The sequence below is a fragment of the Macrotis lagotis genome, chromosome 3, assembly GCF_037893015.1.
Source record: "Macrotis lagotis isolate mMagLag1 chromosome 3, bilby.v1.9.chrom.fasta, whole genome shotgun sequence".
In the NCBI taxonomy this organism is placed as follows: domain Eukaryota; kingdom Metazoa; phylum Chordata; class Mammalia; order Peramelemorphia; family Peramelidae; genus Macrotis; species Macrotis lagotis.
The window spans coordinates 63,914,707-63,937,528 of record NC_133660.1 but is presented as its reverse complement, the minus strand read 5'-3'; the positions used below and the strand labels follow the sequence as shown (position 1 = coordinate 63,937,528).

Here is a 22,822-nt window from a genome sequence, read left to right as displayed (position 1 = left end):
TCAAGGATGTGCACAAATCATATTCCCCCTCGGTCTAGATTGATTAATTCAAGAATTCTTATCTAAAAAAAATAATTAATATTAAGTAGAGTGGGAAAATTCATGGAGCTTCACCTTTACAGTCTTATTTTATTTTCAAAGTATTTTATTAACAACTTTTATCTTTATTCACCAATTATTGCTATCTTCTCCTTGCACTTTTTCTCAGGAGAAAGATAAATAACCAAAAACATATAATACAATGACCTTTTCTAACAATGTATATAATCTTAGTTTATGCAATTTTTGCCATGTGGGATAAGGAATGTTTTCATTATAATTTCTTCTACTTTTATAGATGAATTAACTATAGCAAAGTGAAGTCAAATAGTCATTCAACTAAGATATAGTAGAATTAGAATCTGTCTTTGAATTTCATATTTAGCATTTCTCTACTGCACAGGAATCTTCTTGAAAGGTATTTACTACATTAATGAACACTCCCCCACCCCATAAAAGATTGTACTGTTGCAAAAAAAAGTGCTTGATACCTTAAAACATTAAATAAATGTGAACTGACATATTGAGTTAAAAATGCCTTTGGGACTTTGAGATTTAGAAGTCCAACTTATCACAGATAATGTAGGACTTGAATTATATAGAGAAATTAGGGTTAGAAGTATATAGATGGGGGCAGCTAGGTGGGGTAGTGGATAAAGCACCAGCCTTGGAGTCAGGAGTACCTGGGTTCAAATCCAGCCTCAGACACTTAATAATGACCTAGCTGTGTGGCCTTGGGCAAGCCACTTAACCCCGTTTGCCTTGCAAAAACCTTAAAAAAAAAGAAGTATATAGATGGGAAGACATCTGATGAAGATAATAATGGAACAGATTAGAAAGGAGACAGCATCGAATGAGAAAAGGGTTGATCCCAGCCATGGGAGAGATGGTTGATGAGACTGAAGTCAGACCTGAGGTAAACCAGGAGAGAACAGTTTACAGATGCCAAGGATGACAACTATCCAAGGAAAAGGTGTAGTATACAGTGTCAAAAACTCCAAGGTATATGAACACAGAAAAGACCAGCAGATTTAGCAATGGAAAGATCATTGAGGGGCGTCTAGATGATGCAGTGGATAGAACACGAGCCCTGGAGTCAGGAGTACCTGAGTTCAAATTTGATCTCAGACACTTAGTAATTACCTAGCTGTGTGGTCTTGGGCAAGCCACTTGACCCCATGGCCTTGCAAAAACTAAAAAAAAAAGATCATTGACAATGTGTGAGGGAGCAGATTCAATAGTATTTCAAGTAAGAAGTCATTTTGCAACAGGATGGTGGTGAGCAGTGGAGGCAATAAGAGTGGAAGAAAGGAGAGAACTCAAGAAATTGATTTAGAAGAAAGTAGGAAGTTTCTGGATGGTTGGGGAGACCCTGAACATATTTATAGATAGTAAGGGATGAAGTAGTATCTGGGAATAAATTAAAGATGACAGAGAAGTCAGAATGGAAAGTTCAGGGTTATGGGAATATTCATATTGATAAGATCATGGAAAATCTATTAAAAATTCAATTTCATACATTTTGATTCCTTTTCACCTTAAAAACCACTATTTTTCATCTATGGATGAACTGCCTTAGGCCACTATGGCTCCTGGAGCATCAGTTACAGACCTGATAGCAAAGGAAAGATGCTCATTATTTTGTTTCCAGGTTCCAACTCCTCTGTGCTGTACCTTCTGTAGACTAGGGCTCTCTGCCCATGCACATTCTTTGTGTGGCATAGCTGTCAAGATGTCCTTTTCAAATGATTGCATATATATTCCTGAATTTTAATTTATTACTCCCTCACTCAATGTTCCAGTTGAATGATTATTCCTTCTAATAACCTTACTTAAGGGACTAAATCCCTTTTTCATCTTTGAAAACAAGCTCCTTCTTTTGATTATTAGAAAAACAAAATTTCAGAACAGCATATATCTTAAAATAAGGCCATGTAGATTTCTTTATAGGCTGTAGCATAAGCCAAGACTCCAAGTTTGCAATGTTCTAACCCATCGCTCACCTGGACAAACACAGTTGCATCTGATACCCTGGTGTATGAAATCAGCAGCCACAGATTTTGTCAGTCCAATCACAGCTGCTTTGGATGTACTGTATACGCATCTGTTGACAACTCCTGAAGGCAAAGGCAAAGACCAATATAAGGAAAACCAAGGGAAAAAATGCTATTTATTAGAAAGAGGACACACAAAACTGCTCCATCTTTTATAGTCTTTCCTGCTTTTCCTCTGCAACTTAATTGTTGACAGGGACTGGAGGGCAATTAATGGATCAGTAGATAATGGGACTGAGAAACAATTTGACCAATAATGTGCCTATTGATTAGAGTCAACAGTCCCATCGAGTAGGTTTTTTTAGGTTTGGTTTTTTTTTTGCAAGGCCATGGGGTTAAGTGGCTTGCCCAAGGTCACACAACTAGGTAATTATTAAGTGTCTGAGGCTGGATTTGAACTCAGATCCTCCTGACTCCAGGGCCGGTGCTCTATTCACTGTGCCACCTAGCCACCCTCATTAAGTAGGATTAAAGGTAGACTAGGTATACCTAGGGTGGACAGATAGACAGACACAATGAAGGTCAGTTTTTGAATATTTCATGGTGTACTATAAATGAGCAATGAGGAGATGTATGATCTAAGCAGTCTACACCACTTTATGGACAAGAAGAAATAGTGTAAAGGATGTCAAAGTAGTGTATGTACAAAAGAAGACCATGGGGGGGGGGGGGTGGAAGCAAAGATTAATCCATGGGTAGCCAGCAAATTCCACTGATATCCTCTGTTCCTCTCAAAGAAGAGCAAATGTATGGAAAAACATGAACTGTAGTCACCAGGAAAAAGTAGGCTTTGATCCCCATCAGTGGAGAAAATATTCATTGATGAGATCAGATCCGACTGATATGAATAGAAAAATGGATGCAATAAATGGAAAGTCAGGAATTTAAGGTCAGTACATCTGGACTCCTGATGATAGTGAATGTAACTTGCCCACCTGGGTGAAAATTTTAGATCAATCATTTTGACAGTTGTTCAACCAGGAGCAAGTTACATAAACTCAATTTCTTCATCTTCAAAATGGGGGCAGTGTCCTGAACTAGAATGACAAATGATATTCAGAAAGTCTTTCAATGAGCATACCTGGCAGTCTAGGGGAAGGGGAAATAGAAGAAGGAAATAGCATTTATATAGTCCTACAGTGTGCGTGCACTGAGCTGTTTACTTTTTGCAAATATTATCTCAGGTACTTTTTAACAAATATTACCTCATTTGATCCTCACACTTCAAGGTAGGTACCTTTATTATTTCCATTTTATAGGTGAGGAAACTGAGGCAAACAGAGTTAGGAGACTTCCCCAGACTGACATCTTTAGTAAATATCTAAGCCCAGATTTAAATTCAGGTTCTTCTTGACTCCAAGCCCATTGCTCTATCCTCTACATCATCAGCTGTCTCAAATGAAGTATACAGTACATATTAAATCAGGCCAACAGTGGGAAAGAGCTTGGAGAGAAGTGATGTCACAAAGTCGAGTTGAGTTATTCATCCACTGAGAGACAGAATGGAAGATATTTGTGGAATGAACATCTAAGAGGGACATTTTGTGCTGCTCATATGATTTGAAGGTTCTGTGTTTTGGGCCAAGTGGGTGTCATTCCATTCTCATGGATGTGAACAAGTAGTTATAGGGCTCACTACACCATCCCTTATTTATGGGTTTCCCTGGACCACAGGGTAGGATGCTCTTGCCAGTGTTGAAGCATGGAGCTTGTTTCCTAGTCATATTTTAACAATATCATTGCATTGACCAATTCTTGTAAAAGTCACCAACATTGTTCATGGTCTGGGATTGCATAAACTTTGACATCTTTACAATTCATAAGAAGGGCAGGCAAATATCAGATTCAGACTGGTCATGGACATATTTTATATGTTTATACTTAGAGAATATGGATAATATACCAGTTAGATTTGAGAACATGTAAAATCTTCAAAAGACAATCTTAAAGAATTATACACAATTTTGAAATTTCCTAGTCCATTAGATTATCCGGATCATTAATTATCTTCCTTCTTTATTCACAAATTTACTGTTCTTTCAGATATACCTCAATCAAAAAGTGAGCAAGATAAGAGCAAAAAAGTATTTTGTAGGGGCAGCTAGGTGGAGTAGTGGATAGAGCACCAGTCCTGGAGTCAGGAGGACATGAGTTCAAATCTAGCCTCAGAAGCTTAATAAATACCTAGCTGTGTGACCTTAGACAAGTATCTTAACCCCACTGCCTTGCCCAGAAAAAGTATTTTGTAAACTGTTTACAGCTGCAGTAAGAGTTCAACTATTTTGGGAGGGAAAATCCTATTATGAATAATAAAGAGGTTTCTGGATAATAAATCAGTCATTTATCACCTTGTTAGATATAGAGGCTACAAAGACAAAAACCTGGATTTACATCAGAACCATATGCTTCCTTGAAAATTGACAACAGATTTACCTTTGATGCTGGAAGCCACAGAGGACATGTTGATAATGGTGCCAGATTTCTGGGCAAGCATCTGTCAAAATAAGATAAATATAATTTGATGAGATTAAAAATGCCCTAGCTACAAAAGGTACATTTTATAAGGACACATTTTATCATCTAATTATCAGTCAACAATGGACAGCAATTTTATAGCTTCTTACCTGAGAAACCTATGGGAAAGGAATGGCATGTATATGAAAATTATTGTTAGCCAGCTTGCCAGTGGGATTACTGATATGATATGCAAAGAGATCAGAAAAATAGAAAATGCATTTTTAAAATAACAAAAGTTTGAATGGAAATGTTTATTAATCACTTACTGTATGGCAAAGAATTAAACTAACAGGAATAAAAAGAAAAAAATGAAAACATCTTTGCTTCTAGGGTTTGGATACATTCATTTCAACTTAGCACAACATTTAGTAAGGACCAACTATGTGTAAAATACTACACCACGAATTGGGGTTACAAAAAAAAAAGGAAACTATCTCAGTCCTTAAGGAGGCTTTATTTTAATTAGGAGTGTAGGAGGGGGAATTTACAAAATGTACATAGATAAGGGAAATACATTGGAATTTGAGAACATGAACACTGATAATTGAAAACATTAGCAAAAGCTTCCTAGAAGAGATTTATATATTCTTGAAAAAAAATACTAAAAAATAAAGATGAGGGGCAGCTATGTGGCGTAGTGGATAAAGCACCGGCCCCGGAGTCAGGAGTGCCTGGGTTCAAATTCGGTCTCAGACACTTGGTGATTGCCTAGCTGTGTAGCCTTGGGCAAGCCACTTAACCCCATTTGCCTTGCAAAAAACTAAAAAAAAATAAATAAATAAAATAAAGATGAAAGAGGGAATACATTCTAGGAAGAGGAAATGGCTTACATAAATACATGGGAATTAGGGATAGAGTTGAGTTCTGGGATAGTCAGTGGTCTATCTTGCTGGAAGATGAGACAAAACTATTGTACTTTGCAGTTGAAATCATTGCAAATTTCAGTAGATTGTTGGCATCAGAATCCAAACTATAAGACGTTGGAAAGTTTATAGGTGGTGAGTAGGAGAGGGCAGCAAGTGTATAAAACATTTTTAAGAAATTCATAATGGAGTATATAGGATATTGGCTTAAAAACACAGCAGAGCTATGTGGAGGATTTTGTATGTGTGCTATAGGGAAGATCATAGCATTTTGATAGACAGTGGGGAAAGAACTAGTAGATAAGGAGAGTTAAATATTAGAGAGAGAAGAAATGATAAGATGCAAACACTAAGATGAGATGGGAGGGAATGGGGTCAAGATCACAGAAAGAGGGGCTTGGCAAAGTGAGTCACCCTGGTGGTTTCTGGCCTTGGCTATCACTTCAATATGCTGCTAATTACAGGACTGGAAAAGTGGCAGATGGAGACTTACTTTAGGAAGAAATGCCTTAATCATCAAATACATGCTTCGGACATTTAGATCCATAGTAAAGTCCCAGTCTTTCTCTTCACAATCCAGGATAGTTCCATGATGAACAAATCTAGAAGAGTAATTACAAAATGGACTCATTCTTTTTTTTCCCCATTACACAAACAAAATAACTAATTGCCATAGCCATTTTTTTATACCTTGGCAGAACTCCTTGTGAACTCTGACCTCGAAACAAGGTAGGGATGGGCAGGATCCCTTCCAGGGTCTTAGGATTCCTTGATTCTTTTTTTTTTTAGGTTTTTGCAAGGCAAATGGGGTTAAGTGGCTTGCCCAAGGCCACACAGCTAGGTAATTATTAAGTGTCTGAGACCATATTTGAACCCAGGTACTCCTGACTCCAAGGCCACTACGCCACCTAGCCGCCCCTGATTCCCTGATTCTTAGCCAGGGTTCCCAAACAGTTACTACTAGCTGGCACAGTGGATAAAGCCCTGAACTTGGAATGAGAAAGATCTAAGTTCAAGTTCCACCTCAGACACTAACCATGACACTGAACATTTAATGACTTCACATCTTTCAATCTCAATTTCCTTATCTGTAAAATCAGATTACTAATAGCCACTACTTTACAGAGTTGCTGTGAGCATCAAATTAGATACATAAATCTACAGTAGTACATAAATGTCAATTATTATCATTATATATCTATGTATACCATTTATACAGACATACATAAATCTATGTACTATCATGAGTAATTTATAAAATAGGTTGTATGGCATGTACATTAATCAATATAAGGCATGGATGTTAATCAGTAAACACATAGTTATATTATGCTAGGTGATGGAGATAATCCCTGCCCTGAAGTTATATTTATTCTTTTCATATATACCTTTCAGTGAAGACAAGGAATTTATAAGGTAATACAGTATAATTTGGTGAGGTTGATCAGGAAAGGTATCTCTAAGAGTTGTGATTTGATGTGAATGAAGAAGGCAGCTAGCAATTTATTCTAAGAGAAGGTGAGGAAGGAGGACATTTTATAGACAGGGGAACTAGCAAGAATATTGAGTGTGTGAAAGGGAATAATGGGTAAGAAGCCTGAAAAAGGCTAGACCCAGTTTGGGAGGGACTTTAATTGACAAGTAAAGGATTTTGTATTTGAATCAAGAGTTAAAAGAGGATCAATGAACATTTTTGATTAAGGGAGTGGATTAGGGGAATAGTCAAACCTATTCCTAAAGAATATCACTTTTACAGTTGTAAAAATTGTGGGGAGAGAGATTTGAGATGGAAAATATTGAGCAGGAAATTCTGTTTAATCCTGAGCAGTGAATTCTTGTTCTAGCTCTCCTACCTACTAGATCAAATCATTTCAGGTTTCTGAGACTCAACTACATTAGCTATAAAATGGAGAGCTAGATTAGAAGATCTCTAAGGCATTTCCAGGTCTACTATTCTGAGATTAAAATAAATAACCTATACCATTTTTTACTTTTTTGTTGTTTTTTAAGTAAATTATTATATTCTCATGCAATATAATGAGCATCTTAATTCATCCTTAAGTCATAACCTAAGCTTAACTAAATGATTATAAAAATGAAGACTTAAATGAAAGCATACATTTATGATGTTAGTCCATACTATAAGTCACTTAGTGTTTACTGAACATACATATACCCAAAGGGAGAGCCTCAGTCTATGCAAATTTGAATGCTATATACCTGAGAACTAGGGGGACACAGAAGTATAACACAGTCAAGAAACTTTCAGTCTAAGAGATAAGGAGAGGACACAAGAAATATCAAATATCCAAAATCCCAATTATACCTCTCTCTCTATACATACATATAGATACAGGTGCAAATCTTTGTATATTTATGTATATGTAAATACAGGGTGTTCTAGAAGTTTTAGTAACATTTTAAGCTCTTAAATATATAGTAGCTATCAGATTATTAAATTACATATGTATACATACATACGATTAAAAGCTAAATTGCATGAAATAAATTCTAAATGTTGTAGGAGGTATTTGGAAGCTGTTGTTGAGGCTTATAAAAAGCTAGGATGTGGACTGATCTCACCAACTGGAGATATGTAAGATAATATCCCTCTAAACTAGCTTTTAATCCTGGGGGTTGACAAGCAGACATGTTTGAGAAATGGGAAAACAAGACAGTCAAGTGCCTCATTGTGGCAGAACAACTTGGGGCTGAGTAGTTAGTTATTCCTCCTTGTAACTCCGTATTTGTATTCCCTTGTGTTATGGGTATCAAAGGGAAAAGCTTGTCCATTGAGCTGGGATACCCATTGCTTAAAATTTTAAATCCAGTGTATGACCAAGGTGAAACAGTGACCTTGTATCAATAGATCTTTAAAAACTATATTGTTGACAGAAATCTTCTAAATCACTGTATCACAGTCTTCTAAATTCATTATTCTCTTGGGTCTCCTGTGTCAAAAGGTCTGGGACTAGCTGTTGGCAAGCAAGATTCTTGCTTAAAGAACTCTGCTACATTAAGATTACAGGTAATAAAAATCTAGACAAATATAGATTTTCCTTTGCTTTAGGTATTAATGACTTACTTGTGAATCTTTGTTAAAATGTAAATACTCTGGGGGTGGCTAGATGGCGCAGTGGATAGAGCACCCACCCTGGAGTCAGGAGTACCTGAGTTCAAATTCCACTTCAGACACTTAATAATTACCTAGCTTTGTGGCCCTAGGCAAGCCGCTTAACCCCATTTGCCTTGCAAAAAACCTAAAAAAAAAAATGTAAATACTCTGAAATGCCCAAATCCAGCCAGGATCTTAACCATATTTCCATATTGGATATGTCTACCATGGCTAAAGCAGGACAATGCTCTTTGTCTTACTCCATTTTCCTCTCCCCTCTATTCTCCTTTGACCTTTCCTTCTCTCTCTTTTAATGGTGCCCTTTTGTATTTATACATGTTATTTCTGGAAATAACTTCCTATCCCAGTCCCTCCCCCCAATCAGGAAAACAAACTTTTCATTATATAGAAAATGATGAAAAATTATTTTAATATAGAAAATTTTCAGGAATTTGGGGAAAATCAAAGAAGACCAAATTACCCAGCAACATTAAAAAGAACATCAAGTCTGTCAATTTCCTTGGAGAACTTCTCAATTTGTTCCTTTTTTGTCACATCAAGGACTCGAGTTTGGATGCCTACGCAACAAAAAAATGAGAATACAAAACAAATATATAAAGAAAAAAAGAGAAGAGAATTCAGGGGGGAAAAACACCTTTAGGGTATACGGGCAGGTACTGGTCATGACTTGGATGATGGTCTAACAAAGGAAACTGAGAAGAAACAGTCAGACAACCAGGGGGAGAACCAAGAGAAAGCAGGGTTATGAAAGCTATAGAAGAGAGGGTGGTTAATAGTGTCAAATAATGAAGAGGTCAAGAAGAATGAAAATAGAAAAGACCATTAGATTAGGCAATTAAGAGACTTTGTAGCGAGCACTTTCAGTTGAGTAATTAGTTCAGAAACCAGAATGTTGAAAGTTAAGAAGAGAGTGAGAGAAGGGGAATTATAGAAGGCACTTAGGAGAGGGAAATGGGGAGATTGACTCTAAATTGCATGGAAATGAAAAACCAACCCTCTTTAAAAATGCATTTGTACTATATTCAAAAAGATTTAGATTTGATTTTTAGGGGATAGGGAAGAATAGAAAGATTAGTAGGTGAAGGGATAAAAAGTATCTGTTCCAGAAAGTCTTGTTTTTCTTTGAGTTATTTCAGCAAAATCTCTTATAATTAATTTAGAATGAAAGTTTTGCAGTCATGTACTCTGCCCACCTAGGGGCAGTTAGATGACACAGTGGATAGAGCACTGGGTCTGGAGTCAGGAAGATCTGAGTTCAAATATGGCCTTAGACACCAGTTTTATGACCCTGGGCAAATCATTTAACCCCATTTGCCTCAGTTTCCTTATCTGTCAAATGAGACAGAGAAGGAAATGGCAAATCACTCAAGTATCTTTGCCATGAAAATCTCAAAATGGAGACATAAGAATCAGTCAGATATAACCCAAACAACTAAACAATAATATGTTGTCTGAACATTACTCCTTAATGAATGACCTCATCAGTTCTATTCTCTTTTGGAGTCAATTCCTCTTATCTTTCAAGGAGTTATTCAAGAAGTCATTGGTACTTGGGAATATGGAACTATGTGAACAGATATGATGGTGCAGAGATGGTTCTGTGGATTGTAGGTTATTGCTAAAAATGGCATATAGTTCTCCCACTGTTGTTAGTTTAACTAGGGTCTTTAAAAAAAAAGTCCTAATCTGGTCCTAGGAACACTTGATATTTTTGTGGACTGAAGATATAGGGACTTGTAAGGAATTGTAAACTACTTTGTGAAAAGGGTGAAGCAGAGGAAATAGCTTTTCGGCACAGCTGAGGTAGGTGGTTGTTATTCAGTTGTTCAGTCAAGTCCAATTCTTTGTGACCCCATAGATACCATAGGCAAAGATACCAAAGTGGTTTGCCATTTCCTTCTCCAGTGGATCATCTTTGGTTAGAACTTTGCACAATGACCTGTTGGTCTTGGGTAACCCTATGTGGCACAGCTCATAATTTTACTGAGGAGGGGAGCAGTAACAAATGGCTTCAGAACCAGCTTGCAGTTCAAGGTTTTCCAGAAGTTTATAAAATAGAATGTCAATTCTCTGAGGAATAAACTTTGCTGTTGCTGTTGTTGTTAATACCCTTTGAGCCCCAGAAGCAGAGTAGAGAGTTGGGTTCAAAAACCATGAAGAGGGGAGTAGGGGGAGGGAAGTAAAATTAGGAGAAAAACTGTAAAACAAAATAAATAAAATCTTTTTACAAAAACCATGAAGATCTGGGTTTAAGACCTACCAAAATCACTTAATCTTAATTAATCACTTAATCAAATCATTTACACTCTAGTTCTGAACAGTTTTCTCAGCTTTTTTCAGAGAAGCTGCCAGCCTGCAATGGTAGGGGAGTTTCTCACCTGGAATCACATCATAAATCCAGTCTTTATCCCCTCTTTAGTGCCTAGAATGATGTCTTGTAAATAGTAGTGGTAGGCAGTCAGTCAACAAACAGCTGTTAAGCATCTACTATTTGCCTAGCACTTTACCAAGTGCTGTAAAAGCACTTAATAAATTCTTATTGGATTGGGTGCAAAACTTTGAAAACAAGTACCCTAAAAGAACCTTTTAGTTATTCCATAGCTGAATGGCTTGATTAAAGGATATTTATATTTAAAAGCCAAGGTTATTTATTTAATTAGCAAGTGAATCTGTTGCATAGTCATTGTTTGTTCTAGGATTGATGTTTTAAAAAAATATCTATGACTTGACAAAAGAATATGGGGAATGGAGGCAAATAGAGCAATAGAGCAAAACAAAACTGAAAACTTACATCCAAACCTTTTGCTCAATAGTGTTTTGGATAAAGCACCAGACTAGGAATCAGTAGATACATAATTTTGAGTCATGGTTCTGCCAAATTGGTCTCAAACAAGACATTGAATTTCCTTAAACTCCATTTTCCTCATCTGAAAATGGAGCTAATGGTGCTTAGATGATGTGCCCACAGATTATTCAGTGATCAAGCTAAAACAGGACTTGAAAATGAGCTGTGAAATATGGGTTAGAATGATTATTATTGAATATGAGGGACAGAGTGTCCACTGCTAATCCTAAAATGACTAGAAATGATAGTAACTGTATACTATTTGAATTAGTCACAAATATGTATTCATCTAGCTAGGGAACACAGTGACAGCTCAATGGTACAAGAGATGAAGCATCAGATCTTAGGTCTGAAGATCTGAGTTTAAATCTGACCTTAGACAGTAAGGCTCTGAGTGACCCTGAAAAGTCCCTTGACCTCTGCATATCTCAGTTTTCTCCTCTGTAAAAATAGGAATAGTAATACTTTTCTTCAAGGTTCAAAAGAGGTAATACTTGTATAATATTGAGGCAAACAGGAGTAAATCTTAAATAAATTCTAGCTTTAAAAAAGTGACTAAAGGTTTTTGTTTTCAGTGCTTCTACAAGGTCAAAATGGCAATGTCTTATGAAAAAATAAATTGTTTGGGGAAAATCTTGCTACAAAAACCATTACAAAAAAAAAATCCACCTTATTCCATAACAAAGATTTCAAATCCTTGATCTACTGATCGTTTATTAGAATAATATCCAGGGGGCGGCTAGGTGATGCAGTGGATAGAGCACTGGCCTTGGAGTCAGGAGTACCTGAGTTCAAATCTAGCCTCAGACACTTACTAATTACCTAGCTTTGTGGCCTTGGGCAAGCCACTTAACCCCATTTGCCTTGAAAAACCTAAAAAAAAAAGAATAATATTCAAAACAATAAATCCAAGCACAGATAAAGAATTTAGAAATCCTTCTAAATTTGTTATACTATACTATACCATACTATGCCATATTACTAAGTTTGTTATACTATAGTGAGATATGTAGAAATGAGAACAAAAAATGAAATTTGAAAATCTTATCATGAGTTGATAAAGTTGTTATTATTCAGTTGTTTCAATCATGTCTGACTCTTTGTGACCCCATTTAGAATTTTCTTGGCAAAGAGTGGTTTACCATTTCCTTTTCCAGGATATTTTTACAGATGACAAAACTGGGTAAACAGGATCACACAGTAGCGTCAAAGACCATATTTGAACTCAGGAAGATGAGTCTTTCTGACCCCAGGAGGGAAACTCTATCCAGTGTACCATCTAGCTATCAATTCATATCCAAATACACAGAAATAGTCGAACTGCAGAATGAATTCTAGAGTCAGAGGATGTGGATTCAGTTTAAACCTCTACCAGTTATAAGTGACTTTGGGCTTAATTTCCCTGGGTCTCAGTTTCCTCATCTGTAAAATAAAAGGATTGTATGGCCTCTGAAATTATTTTTTTAACACTACTATGACTTTTTAGTCTTCAAAAAAAACCTTGGAGAATTTTAAAACCCTCACTCATGATGACCAGTGCTGGGTAGTACTCACCTGTATGTTCATTTAGCTCTTGAAGTTTGGCTTCATTGATATCTGTTGCTATTACTTTGGCCCCTTCTTTGGCAAAGGCCTAGACACAATACACAAATAATTTCCTTTATGAATGGACATGGTGGTACTTCACTGTACTTCATTTTCAATTTCTCTAAGCTATTAGAGTGTTGCCCTGATCCCCAGACCTCTGCTAACTTGTTTTGTGTTTTAATCGTGAATCTAACAAACAATTTTTTATTAATTTGACATTATTACAAATAACAAGCACTTGTAGCTTAGACAGATACAGAGAGACAAAGAACTTGACACACAGTAGATTCTCAATAAATGTCTTGATTTACTGATTGAAACAAAGAGAGAAGAGGAAATGAGAGTGATGTCAAAGCCTGCCATGCCCTTGAACATGTCTCTCTATCCCAATCTCAGTTAACATTAATAGGAATCTTCAATAAGAAAAAGATCATAATATTAAAATATAATTTGGAGTTTACAAAGCCACTTAATCTATGAGAACTCCTGTATTCAAGTCAATAAATACTTATTATTATATTTCTCCCAAGATTATTCTTCATACCTCAAGACAGAAAGAGTCTGCGATATATATAAAAAATTTAAGAAACATAGTTTCTGGGTAGTTAATTATTTTATTAATCATGTTAACAATAATTAATAAAAGGATTAGTGACACTCTTGAATGCCTTAAGACCCCCTTCATGGAAACCACTCTATGCTTATATGGCCTTGGAAGATTGGGTGTTCCTGAGGGTGGCAATCATCTCTGATTGGTTTGTAATTATTGGGAAGAATGAGTATTATGATGAGAGGTGACCCTATTCTAATGAGGGGTTGGGGGATATGACTGATCACTCTCTCCCAAATCATCCTCAGACTCAGACAATCTAGACAAAGGATGTACCTCTACTCAGACCTAGCAGAGTAGCAAAATAGACTGGAAATCATCTTAGATCAAATTCTGTTTTAAGTAGGGTCTGGTAGATATTGAAGATCTAGGAAGGGAAAAAAAATCTTTTAAAAATTACTTAATAATCATTTCTCTTCAGTGACCAATGTCACGTTATTTTATGAATAAGAAAACAGGTCACTTCAGGTGGTGGGGAAGCAACAATCTTAATGAAATGAGTTATCTGATTCTCAACTGAACTTAGCTTTTGTTTTTGTATCTTTTCAAAAAAAAAGATTGCAGATGACTATAGGATGAAAAAAATTTCCTTTTCAGTTGAGCTAAGAAGAAAAAGTTATATTAATAATGCTGCCACATGTGCAATGGAATATTCTTATGTGATAAGCAGCTTGTTATCTTCTCCAGTTAACAAATATGGATAATGGACTTTGGCTTTTTCCATAAGGGTTTACTCTCTGTTATCAAAACCTTTTGAAATCATTGATAGCCCAAGTAATTTCTTTCTGAGCAGGTGTTTACATTTCAAGCAACAAGGGGACAAATACATGGAATGATCTCTTTAGAGTTCAGAAGAATGTTTATACACATCATTTCTATTCCTTCATCATTTTTCTAGGTGCATATGATCATGGATATATCTAAGAACCATTGTGGTAAAGTCAATAGTGGGCAAAAGACTTAAGTTTAAATTCTGCCTTGAACACATAGTAGCTAAGCCCTTAATCTCTTAGAGAGTTCTAAGACTGTAAATTACATATAAATTGTTTGGCTGCATCAGTGAAGGGAATTTTCAAACCTAGAGTTTTCCATAATGAAAAAAATCACAATGTGTGATCTGTGGTATATATAGGGTAAAGATAATGTAAATTAAAATGCAATTATATGCCTTATTTTCTCATCACTCTCTAGTTCCTTCAACTAGAACCATAATTTGAAATGGTGGAAGACACCAAGGGTGTTAGCACAGCTTGACTAGGGATGTGGGAGAATGATTAGGGAAAGGAGAGAGAACATATGTCCTTTGTTTTCAAAGACCATATCATCAGAGAGGTGAATTAGAGGGCTCTATGCTAAATCACTGGCCTTACTTTCTCATCTAGACCATCAGGGTTCAGTGGCCAGACCATCTGGAGATGGTCTTGGATCAAGACAAGCAGAGTTAAGTGATTTGCCTAAGGAGATCCAGCTAGTAAGAGTCAAGTGTCTGATGTCACATTTGAACTCAAGTCCTCCTGACTTCAGGGCTTGGGCTCTATTCACTGCACCATCTAGCTGCTCTAGTGCTACCCCAGAAGATGGTAAAATCAGCATCTGCAGTCATGCCAAGGAGATGAGATAAAAACATGTAACACTTCCCCACCCCCACCTGGTAAAATTGGTGCTGTTTGGACTATCCAAAGGGTTTGGGAAGATAGTGGTAAGATCATGCCAAAGACTGATAATTATTATTGTACTTCCTCATTCTTCCCCTCCCTTTGGCATCCTGGGATAAATCCCCAATCATCTCTGGCTAATTTAATTAGCCATTTATCTTCAAAATGACTCAAAATATTTTATTCTCATTTTAAACAGAGAAACTCAAAGTAAAAATAAAAATCAATTTGATAAATATGTCAGAACATATCTCCACATCTACAAGAGAAATTATTAATAACCAATGATTTGGGAAAATCTAGAGTTCCCCCTTTTTCTATAGTCCTCATTTCTTTTTTTTTTAGGGTTTTTTTTTTTAGGTTTTTGTAGCTTGCCCAAGGCCACACAGCTAGGTAATTAAGTGTCTGAGACCAGATTTGAACCCAGGTACTCCTGACTCCAGGGCCGGTGCTTTATCCACTATGCCACCTAGCTGTCCCTAATATAGTCCTCATTTCAAGTTCAGTCTTTTGAAGGACATTACTGAAAATGATATTAAATGAAAAAAACTCTTCTCAGTCAAAGTCAGACCCCACCCAACCCCTGAGAACTTTAATCCCATTTTGTTACATTCAGGTTTAGGTGGGGATAAATTCTTTAATTAGATTGCCCAAGGTGGGAGGGATAATTGCTACCCTTTGGAACACCCACTTTTTCTGGGGCATATAAGCAATATTAGACATAGTCATTTTATTTTTTTTATCTTGCTTAACTCTTTAAGGAAAAGGAATGTTAAAAATAAGATATGGGGATATACAGGGACATGTCTGTGATATAAGAAACAAAAGGCATCAATAAAGTTAAAGCCTTCAGAAGATAAGAGTCTTTGGCATTAGAGAATTATCACTGACCTTTTTACTAAAATGCTAGTATTGTTATTAAAATGTCTAATTACTCAGAAATTATGTCTCTTTAGAGTCCACAGAATTATTAGCTTAAGCTAATATTAGCTTAGGAGAAGCAGGTGGTAAAGAATGGAAGAATTAATTTGAAAACATATAAGTAGCATATTATAGGTAGTAGCTCAATTTATATTTGAGGAAAAAGAAGAGAGGCTGAATGATTTATTCATAATCATATCACAATCCTAAATCAAAATCACAGTGGAACACAAAAAAAAATTATGGCAGGCAAAAAATATTATAGGGGCTATTAGTTTCCTAAGAACAATTTCAATCATTTTAATGAATAATATGGTGATAGTAGACTGACATTCAAGGGAATAAATGATATTCTGCTGACCATCTGTGACTTATTTGTACAATGAAGTTTCATGAGTATGAGAGGTATGGCTAGAACTTTTTATTCATTTTATTACGCAATCTTAGTTGGGGCAATTTTATTAAAGAGGGGTATGGTTATGCCTCTAATAAGAGTTGTTTGGATGATTGAGATTTATTCCACAGGGCATAATATCAACGTAATGAAACCAATAAAAACCAAAAACATGGGAAGACTTTTATGAGATGATGCAGAATAAAGCAAGCAGAAGTATAAAAACAGTATACATACATAGCATAAACAAAAACATTCTTAAAGGACAGTGGTCCAACCAAATAGCTGGTGATGAAACCAACCTCCCTCCTCCTAGTTAGGAAATGGGATGTACGGGTGTAAAATATTAGGCATGGTCATTTTATTTTTTGATCTTGCTTAATTCTTTAAGGAAAGGGAATGTTAAAATAGATAGGGGGATATACAAGGACATGTCTGTGATATAAGAAACAAAAGACATCAATAAAATTAAAGCAACTAAGGGACACAATGCATAGTATTGAACTCAGAGTCGGGAAGACCTGAGTTCTAATCCAATCTCAGATATAGGTGCAACTCTAGATGAGTCACTTAACTTCTGTCTGCCTCAGTTTCCTCATCTGAAAATCCAATTAAGTTAACATTTATTAAGTGTCTACTACCAGATATCATACCAGTTGCTAGGGATATAAAAAGAAGCAACACAATCCTTGCCTTCAAGGAGATTACAAGCTAATGGGGGGAAACCACATGCAAACAAATATATACAAAGCAGGCTATATGTAGAATAACCAGGAAATAATTAAAAAGAAAGCAATGAAATTAAGAGGGGGTAAGGGAAAGCTTCCTGTAGAAGGGGGAATTTTGTCATCTGTCCTTTGTTCTCGAAGATAGCCATGACAAGGAGGTGATGCCATGACGTGCATGTGAATTAGATTTGAGTGAGGGGGACTGTGCTAAGTCTCATAAATAAAGAATGTCTCTCCTCTGGAGACATCTGAGTCCAGTAGCCAGATATGACTGGAGATGACCCTGGATGGGAGGCAGAGTTAAGTGACTTGTCCAAGGTCACATAGCTAATGTCAGTGGTCTGAGGGAGAGCATTCTGGGTCTAGGAGATAGCCAGAGAAAATATGGAAATCAGGAGATAATCATGGATAATCATGGAACAGGCAGGAGACTGTAAAATGGTGATAATAATGATATCTACCTGCCAGGATTTATTAGAAGGATAAAATGAAATATTTATAAAGTGCTTTATGAACTTTAAAGTGATAACAAATGCTAGCTATCATCATTATTAAAAAGTTTAAAAATTTTTTAAAATTTACTATAGCAGTTGCCCAACCAATTCCTTGAGCGGCAGCAGTTAGAACGATGACCTTTCCATCCAGTCGACCCATGGTGTAGTCTGCAGGACAACCTAGAGACATATAGACACATATGAATATAAGGGCAGCTCAGTATATACACACTTGAGTAGATGGTTATATCCAAAGTTGATCTTCCAGAGTCCTTCTGGAAGAATTTAGACTCTGCTCCCAGTATGGATGAAACCTCTAGGCATTTCCACCAAAATACTTCCCCACCCACCCTGCAGTGAGAAGTGAGAGGAAAAAAGGAAGGAAATAAGCAGTGCCTACTCTGTGGTTGGCACTGTGCCTCTGATAAGCATAGCTTTACAAATATTAGTTCATTTGATCCTCACAACCAGGGGACGTAGGTTTTTTAAATTAATATTCCATTTTACAGATGAGGAAAGTGAGTCAAATAGAGGCAAACTGAACTTGCCCAGGATCACATGGTTAGGAAGTATCCAAGATTGGATTTGAACTCAGGCTTCCTGACTCCAGGTCTGGTGCTCTATCTTCTGCACTTCCTAGACATTTCTATGTGCAGATCAAGTCCAAACTCTGAAGCAAGAACCCTATCACATTTGTAGCACAGAAAAATAATCCAAAGATGTGTACAATACCCTTTGAGCTACCTTTTCCAAAGAATTGTCCATCAACTGCTTCCCTCATAACCCCAAAGTAAAAATAGTCAAAGGACTCCCTTCTCTTAACCTTGATTTTTAAGTTTTTCTCCCAAAGTTCTTTCAGTGGCAACAGTATAAAGGTCAGTGTTCCTTCCAAGAGGAATAGCTTGACTGTCCCAGATTTTATGGGGCAGTTCCAGGATGGAAGGGTGGTATAGATGGAAGATAACAGGTTTCAAAAGGTGCAACCTTTGGGAGTGAAAGTCTTTGCCTAGGAGACCTTGGGAGGAATGAGGGAGGTGCCTAAAGCAGAGCATTTGAGTTGAACTTTAATGGATGAGTAGGATTGTAAGGTTGGGGATGGTGCAGTAAAGATGAAAACAAACACTAGGTAACAGATTAGGTGGAAGCACTAGTTTGGGGAGAAAATGCTGTTTGGTTTGGAGAACACAAAGTTTGAGGTACTAGGAAACCTGTAGGTAGGGATAGAAACCTGGAGTTTAAAAGAGAGATAGGTAGGTGATGGGACTGGCTTCAGGAAGACCTGAGTTCAAATCTGAGCTCAGACACTTATTAGTCTGACTCTATTGCCTCATCTGTAAAATGAGCTGGAGAAGGAAATGGCAAACCACTCCAGTATCTTTGACAAGAAAACCTCAAATGAGGCCATAAAGAATCAAACTCTGCAAAGAACTAAGCAACAAGTAAGCAGCTGGAAGATGGCTAATGAAGGGGCAAGAGAAGGGCTGTGGCTAGAGCAAAGTCTTTGGTAGCAACACAGCACTATTTAAAGCAGTAAATTTTATAGTTTATATTCTCCTTTCCCAGCATGGAGATGCCTGTGGTCAACATAGAAGGTCTTAGAGGAGGTGGGAGAGGTGGAGATGTGGAGATGACAGGTACAGAATTTAGGATTACTTGATTCATTTTTATTTGTTTTTAGGAAGTAATGGGATTAAATGACTTGCCTAAATATCACAGAGCTAATAAGAACTCAGGTGGGATTGCTCTATCCATAACTTTAGTTAATTAAAAAAAAAGTTTTTCTTAGGAGATAGATGGGGGGGTGTGGAAGAGAATGGTTAATGATGACAAGAAATTGTAGGAATATAAGAATGGAAGTTTGAGTCCCTTAGGGGCAGCTAGCTGGCGCAGCGGATAGAGCACCGGTCCTGGAGTCAGGAGTACCTAAATTCAAATCTGACCCCAGACACTTACTAATTACTTAGCTGTGTGACCTTGGGCAAGCCGCTTAACCCCATTTGCCTTGCAAAAGCCTAAAACAAAACAAAAACAAATTAACTTGAACCAAGAGTCCATTAGGCTTCCCAATGAAGAAGGGTGCCAGACCATCTGGACATATGGGTTGCAGCCGGAGGCTTGAATTGAGCAGAAAAGGTTTAATTTCCTTACTTGCTTGGGGAATGAGACAGGAAATCAATCCATTGGTGGTACCCCCCTTAGCAGTAAAGTCTCAGTTGAAGTTATGTTACAGGGAAGGTTGTTGTAGAATGGTTGAAATCTGCTCCATTGGTGCAAGAGAAAAATCAGTTATTTTGCTCAGGCCTAGAGCCCTAGAGATTTAATGCAGCATTATAATGCCCATTCAACTTGAAAACAGGTAAAAAGTAAAGCAAACTTACCTCTTAATCCTTTAATTACTTTCTCCCACAAATTGCCACTTAAAATTATATGAAAGCAAAGTATATTGGAAAGGCAAATAAGTTGCACTCAGCTAGGACTCAACTTATGGTTTTAAACCTTTGGCCCGGAGGAAAAAAAAAGCATGATTCCATAATGCATTTTGGGATTTGTAGTTTTGCTCTTGTGTTTTGCTTTCTTTTTCCTTAAAATGGAGTCCTGATATTCTAATAATTGTTTGAGTGCTGCCATCTAGTGTAGTTCAGAATGGGCATAGATATCATTAACTGAGTGAAAGGCAAAAGCAGGACAAAGATGATCTATATAAATTAGTTCATAGATATCAAATCTTTTATCCTCACTTTTGGATTAAAAGCTTTTTATATAATCATATCTGTCTTTTTTGTGCTAATAATTTTTTCCAGAAGTTCATTGGATAGGAATTATGAAGTGGTAACTTGTCTCTTTACCAAAGCCAACTTTTCAACATACACACTTGATTCCATCTCTTCGATTTTTTTAGAACATTAAACTCCATTATCATCCTTTCTATCTAACTTTCTATCTAACTTTTGCTCTCTATTGATTCCTCCTGTGTGACCCAAGAATATGTCCAAGTCGCTCTAACCTTACAAAACCATCACTAGATCCTCTCCACCTTCACTGTTTCTCTCCTCACCTTCTTCACTAAAATCCTTGAAAAAGGCACATTTGGAGCAATTTAGCTTCTGGTCGCATCATTCCACTAAAACTTCCTTCTGAAAAATTAGCAATGATCTTTTAATGACCTAGTTTGTTAACTTTTCCTCAATCCTCATTCATCTTGGCTTCTTTACCATTTGGCACTGTTGGTTGTTAGTCTTCTTTCTTGAGTATTTGATCTCTATAGATTTTCTTAACACTGCTATCTTGCAGTTCTCCTCCTATTTCACAGTCTCCTTAACTGAATCATCATCACTGCATTGATCATTGACTCCTATTTTTTCTCTCTACCTCTACCTCTACCTCTACTTCTATCTCTACCTCTATCTCTCTCTCTCTATATATATATCTATATCTAATCTATATCTATTTCTATATCTATAGGTTTCCCTGATTCAAGTCTTTCTCCATTCCAAGACATTCTCCATATATAGAAGCTGTCAAAATAATTATCATTATCTATCTATTCAATAAACTCCAGTGACTTTTCATCACCTTTCAATTAAATGTAAATCTTTGTTTGGCATTAAAAGGTCTTTACAAACCTGTTGCTCCTTCCTATCATTCCATTTTCTTATACATTATTTCCCTTCACAAAGTCATACTAGTCTACTTGAAATCACTCATGCACTATACTCCATCTTCCATCATCTGCACAGATTTAAAAAATAGATTTATACATTTTAAACTTAATTACAAAATGAGAAGATGTGTTGTACACAGCAGAGAATGAGAAGATTCCATATAAAATATAAATGTCTGTTCATTATCTGGAGGTGGGATAGTATCTTCCTTCATGGGTCCAAATCTTTCTATGTTTTTCTAAATTAACCAGCTCACTATTTCTTACATCATAGTAGTATTCCATCATAATCATTTACCACAATTTGTTTAGAAATTCCCCAATTGAGAATATCTATCATTTTAGTCAGTTTGATATATGGTAACATGTTATTTCAAAGTTGTTTCAATTTGCTTTCTCTAATAAAGAATTTAAAGCATTTTTCAAATGATTATATGTAGTTTTAATTTTTTTCATCAAAAACTGCCTGTTCATTTCCTTTGTCCATTTATCAATTGGGATATGACTTGTATTTTTATAAATTTGACAAAGTTCTTTATATATATTTGAGATTTGAGATTTTTATCTGAGGACTAACTATTAAAAAATTGTCTATGAAAGGTTTTCCCCCAGTTTTCTGTTTTCCTCCTAATCTTGGCTACATTAGTTATATTAATATAAGAATCTTTTCATTTATTATAATCAAGATTTACCATTTTACATCTGAAAAATGCTCTCTCTCTCTCTCTCTCTCTCTGTTATTTATAAATTGTGTTCCTAGTCATGAGTCTGATAGGTCCAATGTTCCAGGTTTTTGTAATTTTCTTTTGATTTCTCCCTGTATATCCAGGACATGTACCTATTTTGACCTTATCTTGGTAATACATGATTTAATATACTGATCTATGCCAATTCATGTCAGACTCCTTTCCAGCTTTCCCACAATTTATCAAATAATGAATTTTTATCCCCGCCAAACTTAAATCTTTATACCTGTCAAACAAGTTTCTATAGATTCAGTTCTTTACTACTACTGTATGTTGTCTGTTTACTCTGTTCCACTCATGCCTTTTTATTTCTTAGCCAAAACCAGATAGTTTTTATATTTACTGCTTTATACCATAGTTTAAAGTCTACTACTGCTTTTTTCATTACTTTCTTTTTCTTGATCTTTTATTTTTCCAAATGCATTATACTATTTTTTCTAACTCAGTAAAATAACTTTTTAATTATTTAATTGGAATGGCATTTAATAGATTTGACAGGTAAAATTGTCATTTTTTTATATTGACTTTGCTTACCCATAAACAATGATTATTTCTCCCATTATTTAAATCGA

At 36.1% G+C, this 22,822-nt stretch overlaps 1 protein-coding gene across 2 annotated transcripts in view; it reads right to left on the bottom strand.

Moving 5' to 3' along the window:
• Positions 1-20,344, bottom strand: part of BDH2 (3-hydroxybutyrate dehydrogenase 2) — a 31,310-nt gene extending 10,966 nt beyond the window's left edge. Inside the window, exons 1-7 of one of the 2 annotated variants that reach the window (XM_074228773.1) lie at positions 20,222-20,344; positions 17,932-18,023; positions 13,009-13,087; positions 9,070-9,166; positions 5,967-6,075; positions 4,527-4,587; positions 2,043-2,156 (exon numbers count right to left, since the gene is read on the bottom strand). In XM_074228773.1, coding sequence (XP_074084874.1) covers positions 2,043-2,156; positions 4,527-4,587; positions 5,967-6,075; positions 9,070-9,166; positions 13,009-13,087; positions 17,932-18,003 — 532 coding nt within the window. In that variant the 5' untranslated portion in view covers positions 18,004-18,023; positions 20,222-20,344. Of the gene's footprint in view, positions 1-2,042; positions 2,157-4,526; positions 4,588-5,966; positions 6,076-9,069; positions 9,167-13,008; positions 13,088-17,931; positions 18,034-20,221 lie in introns of those variants that run through there. The other variant, XM_074228774.1, reaches the window with a different exon arrangement.
• Between the last annotated feature and the right edge of the window lie 2,478 nt (positions 20,345-22,822).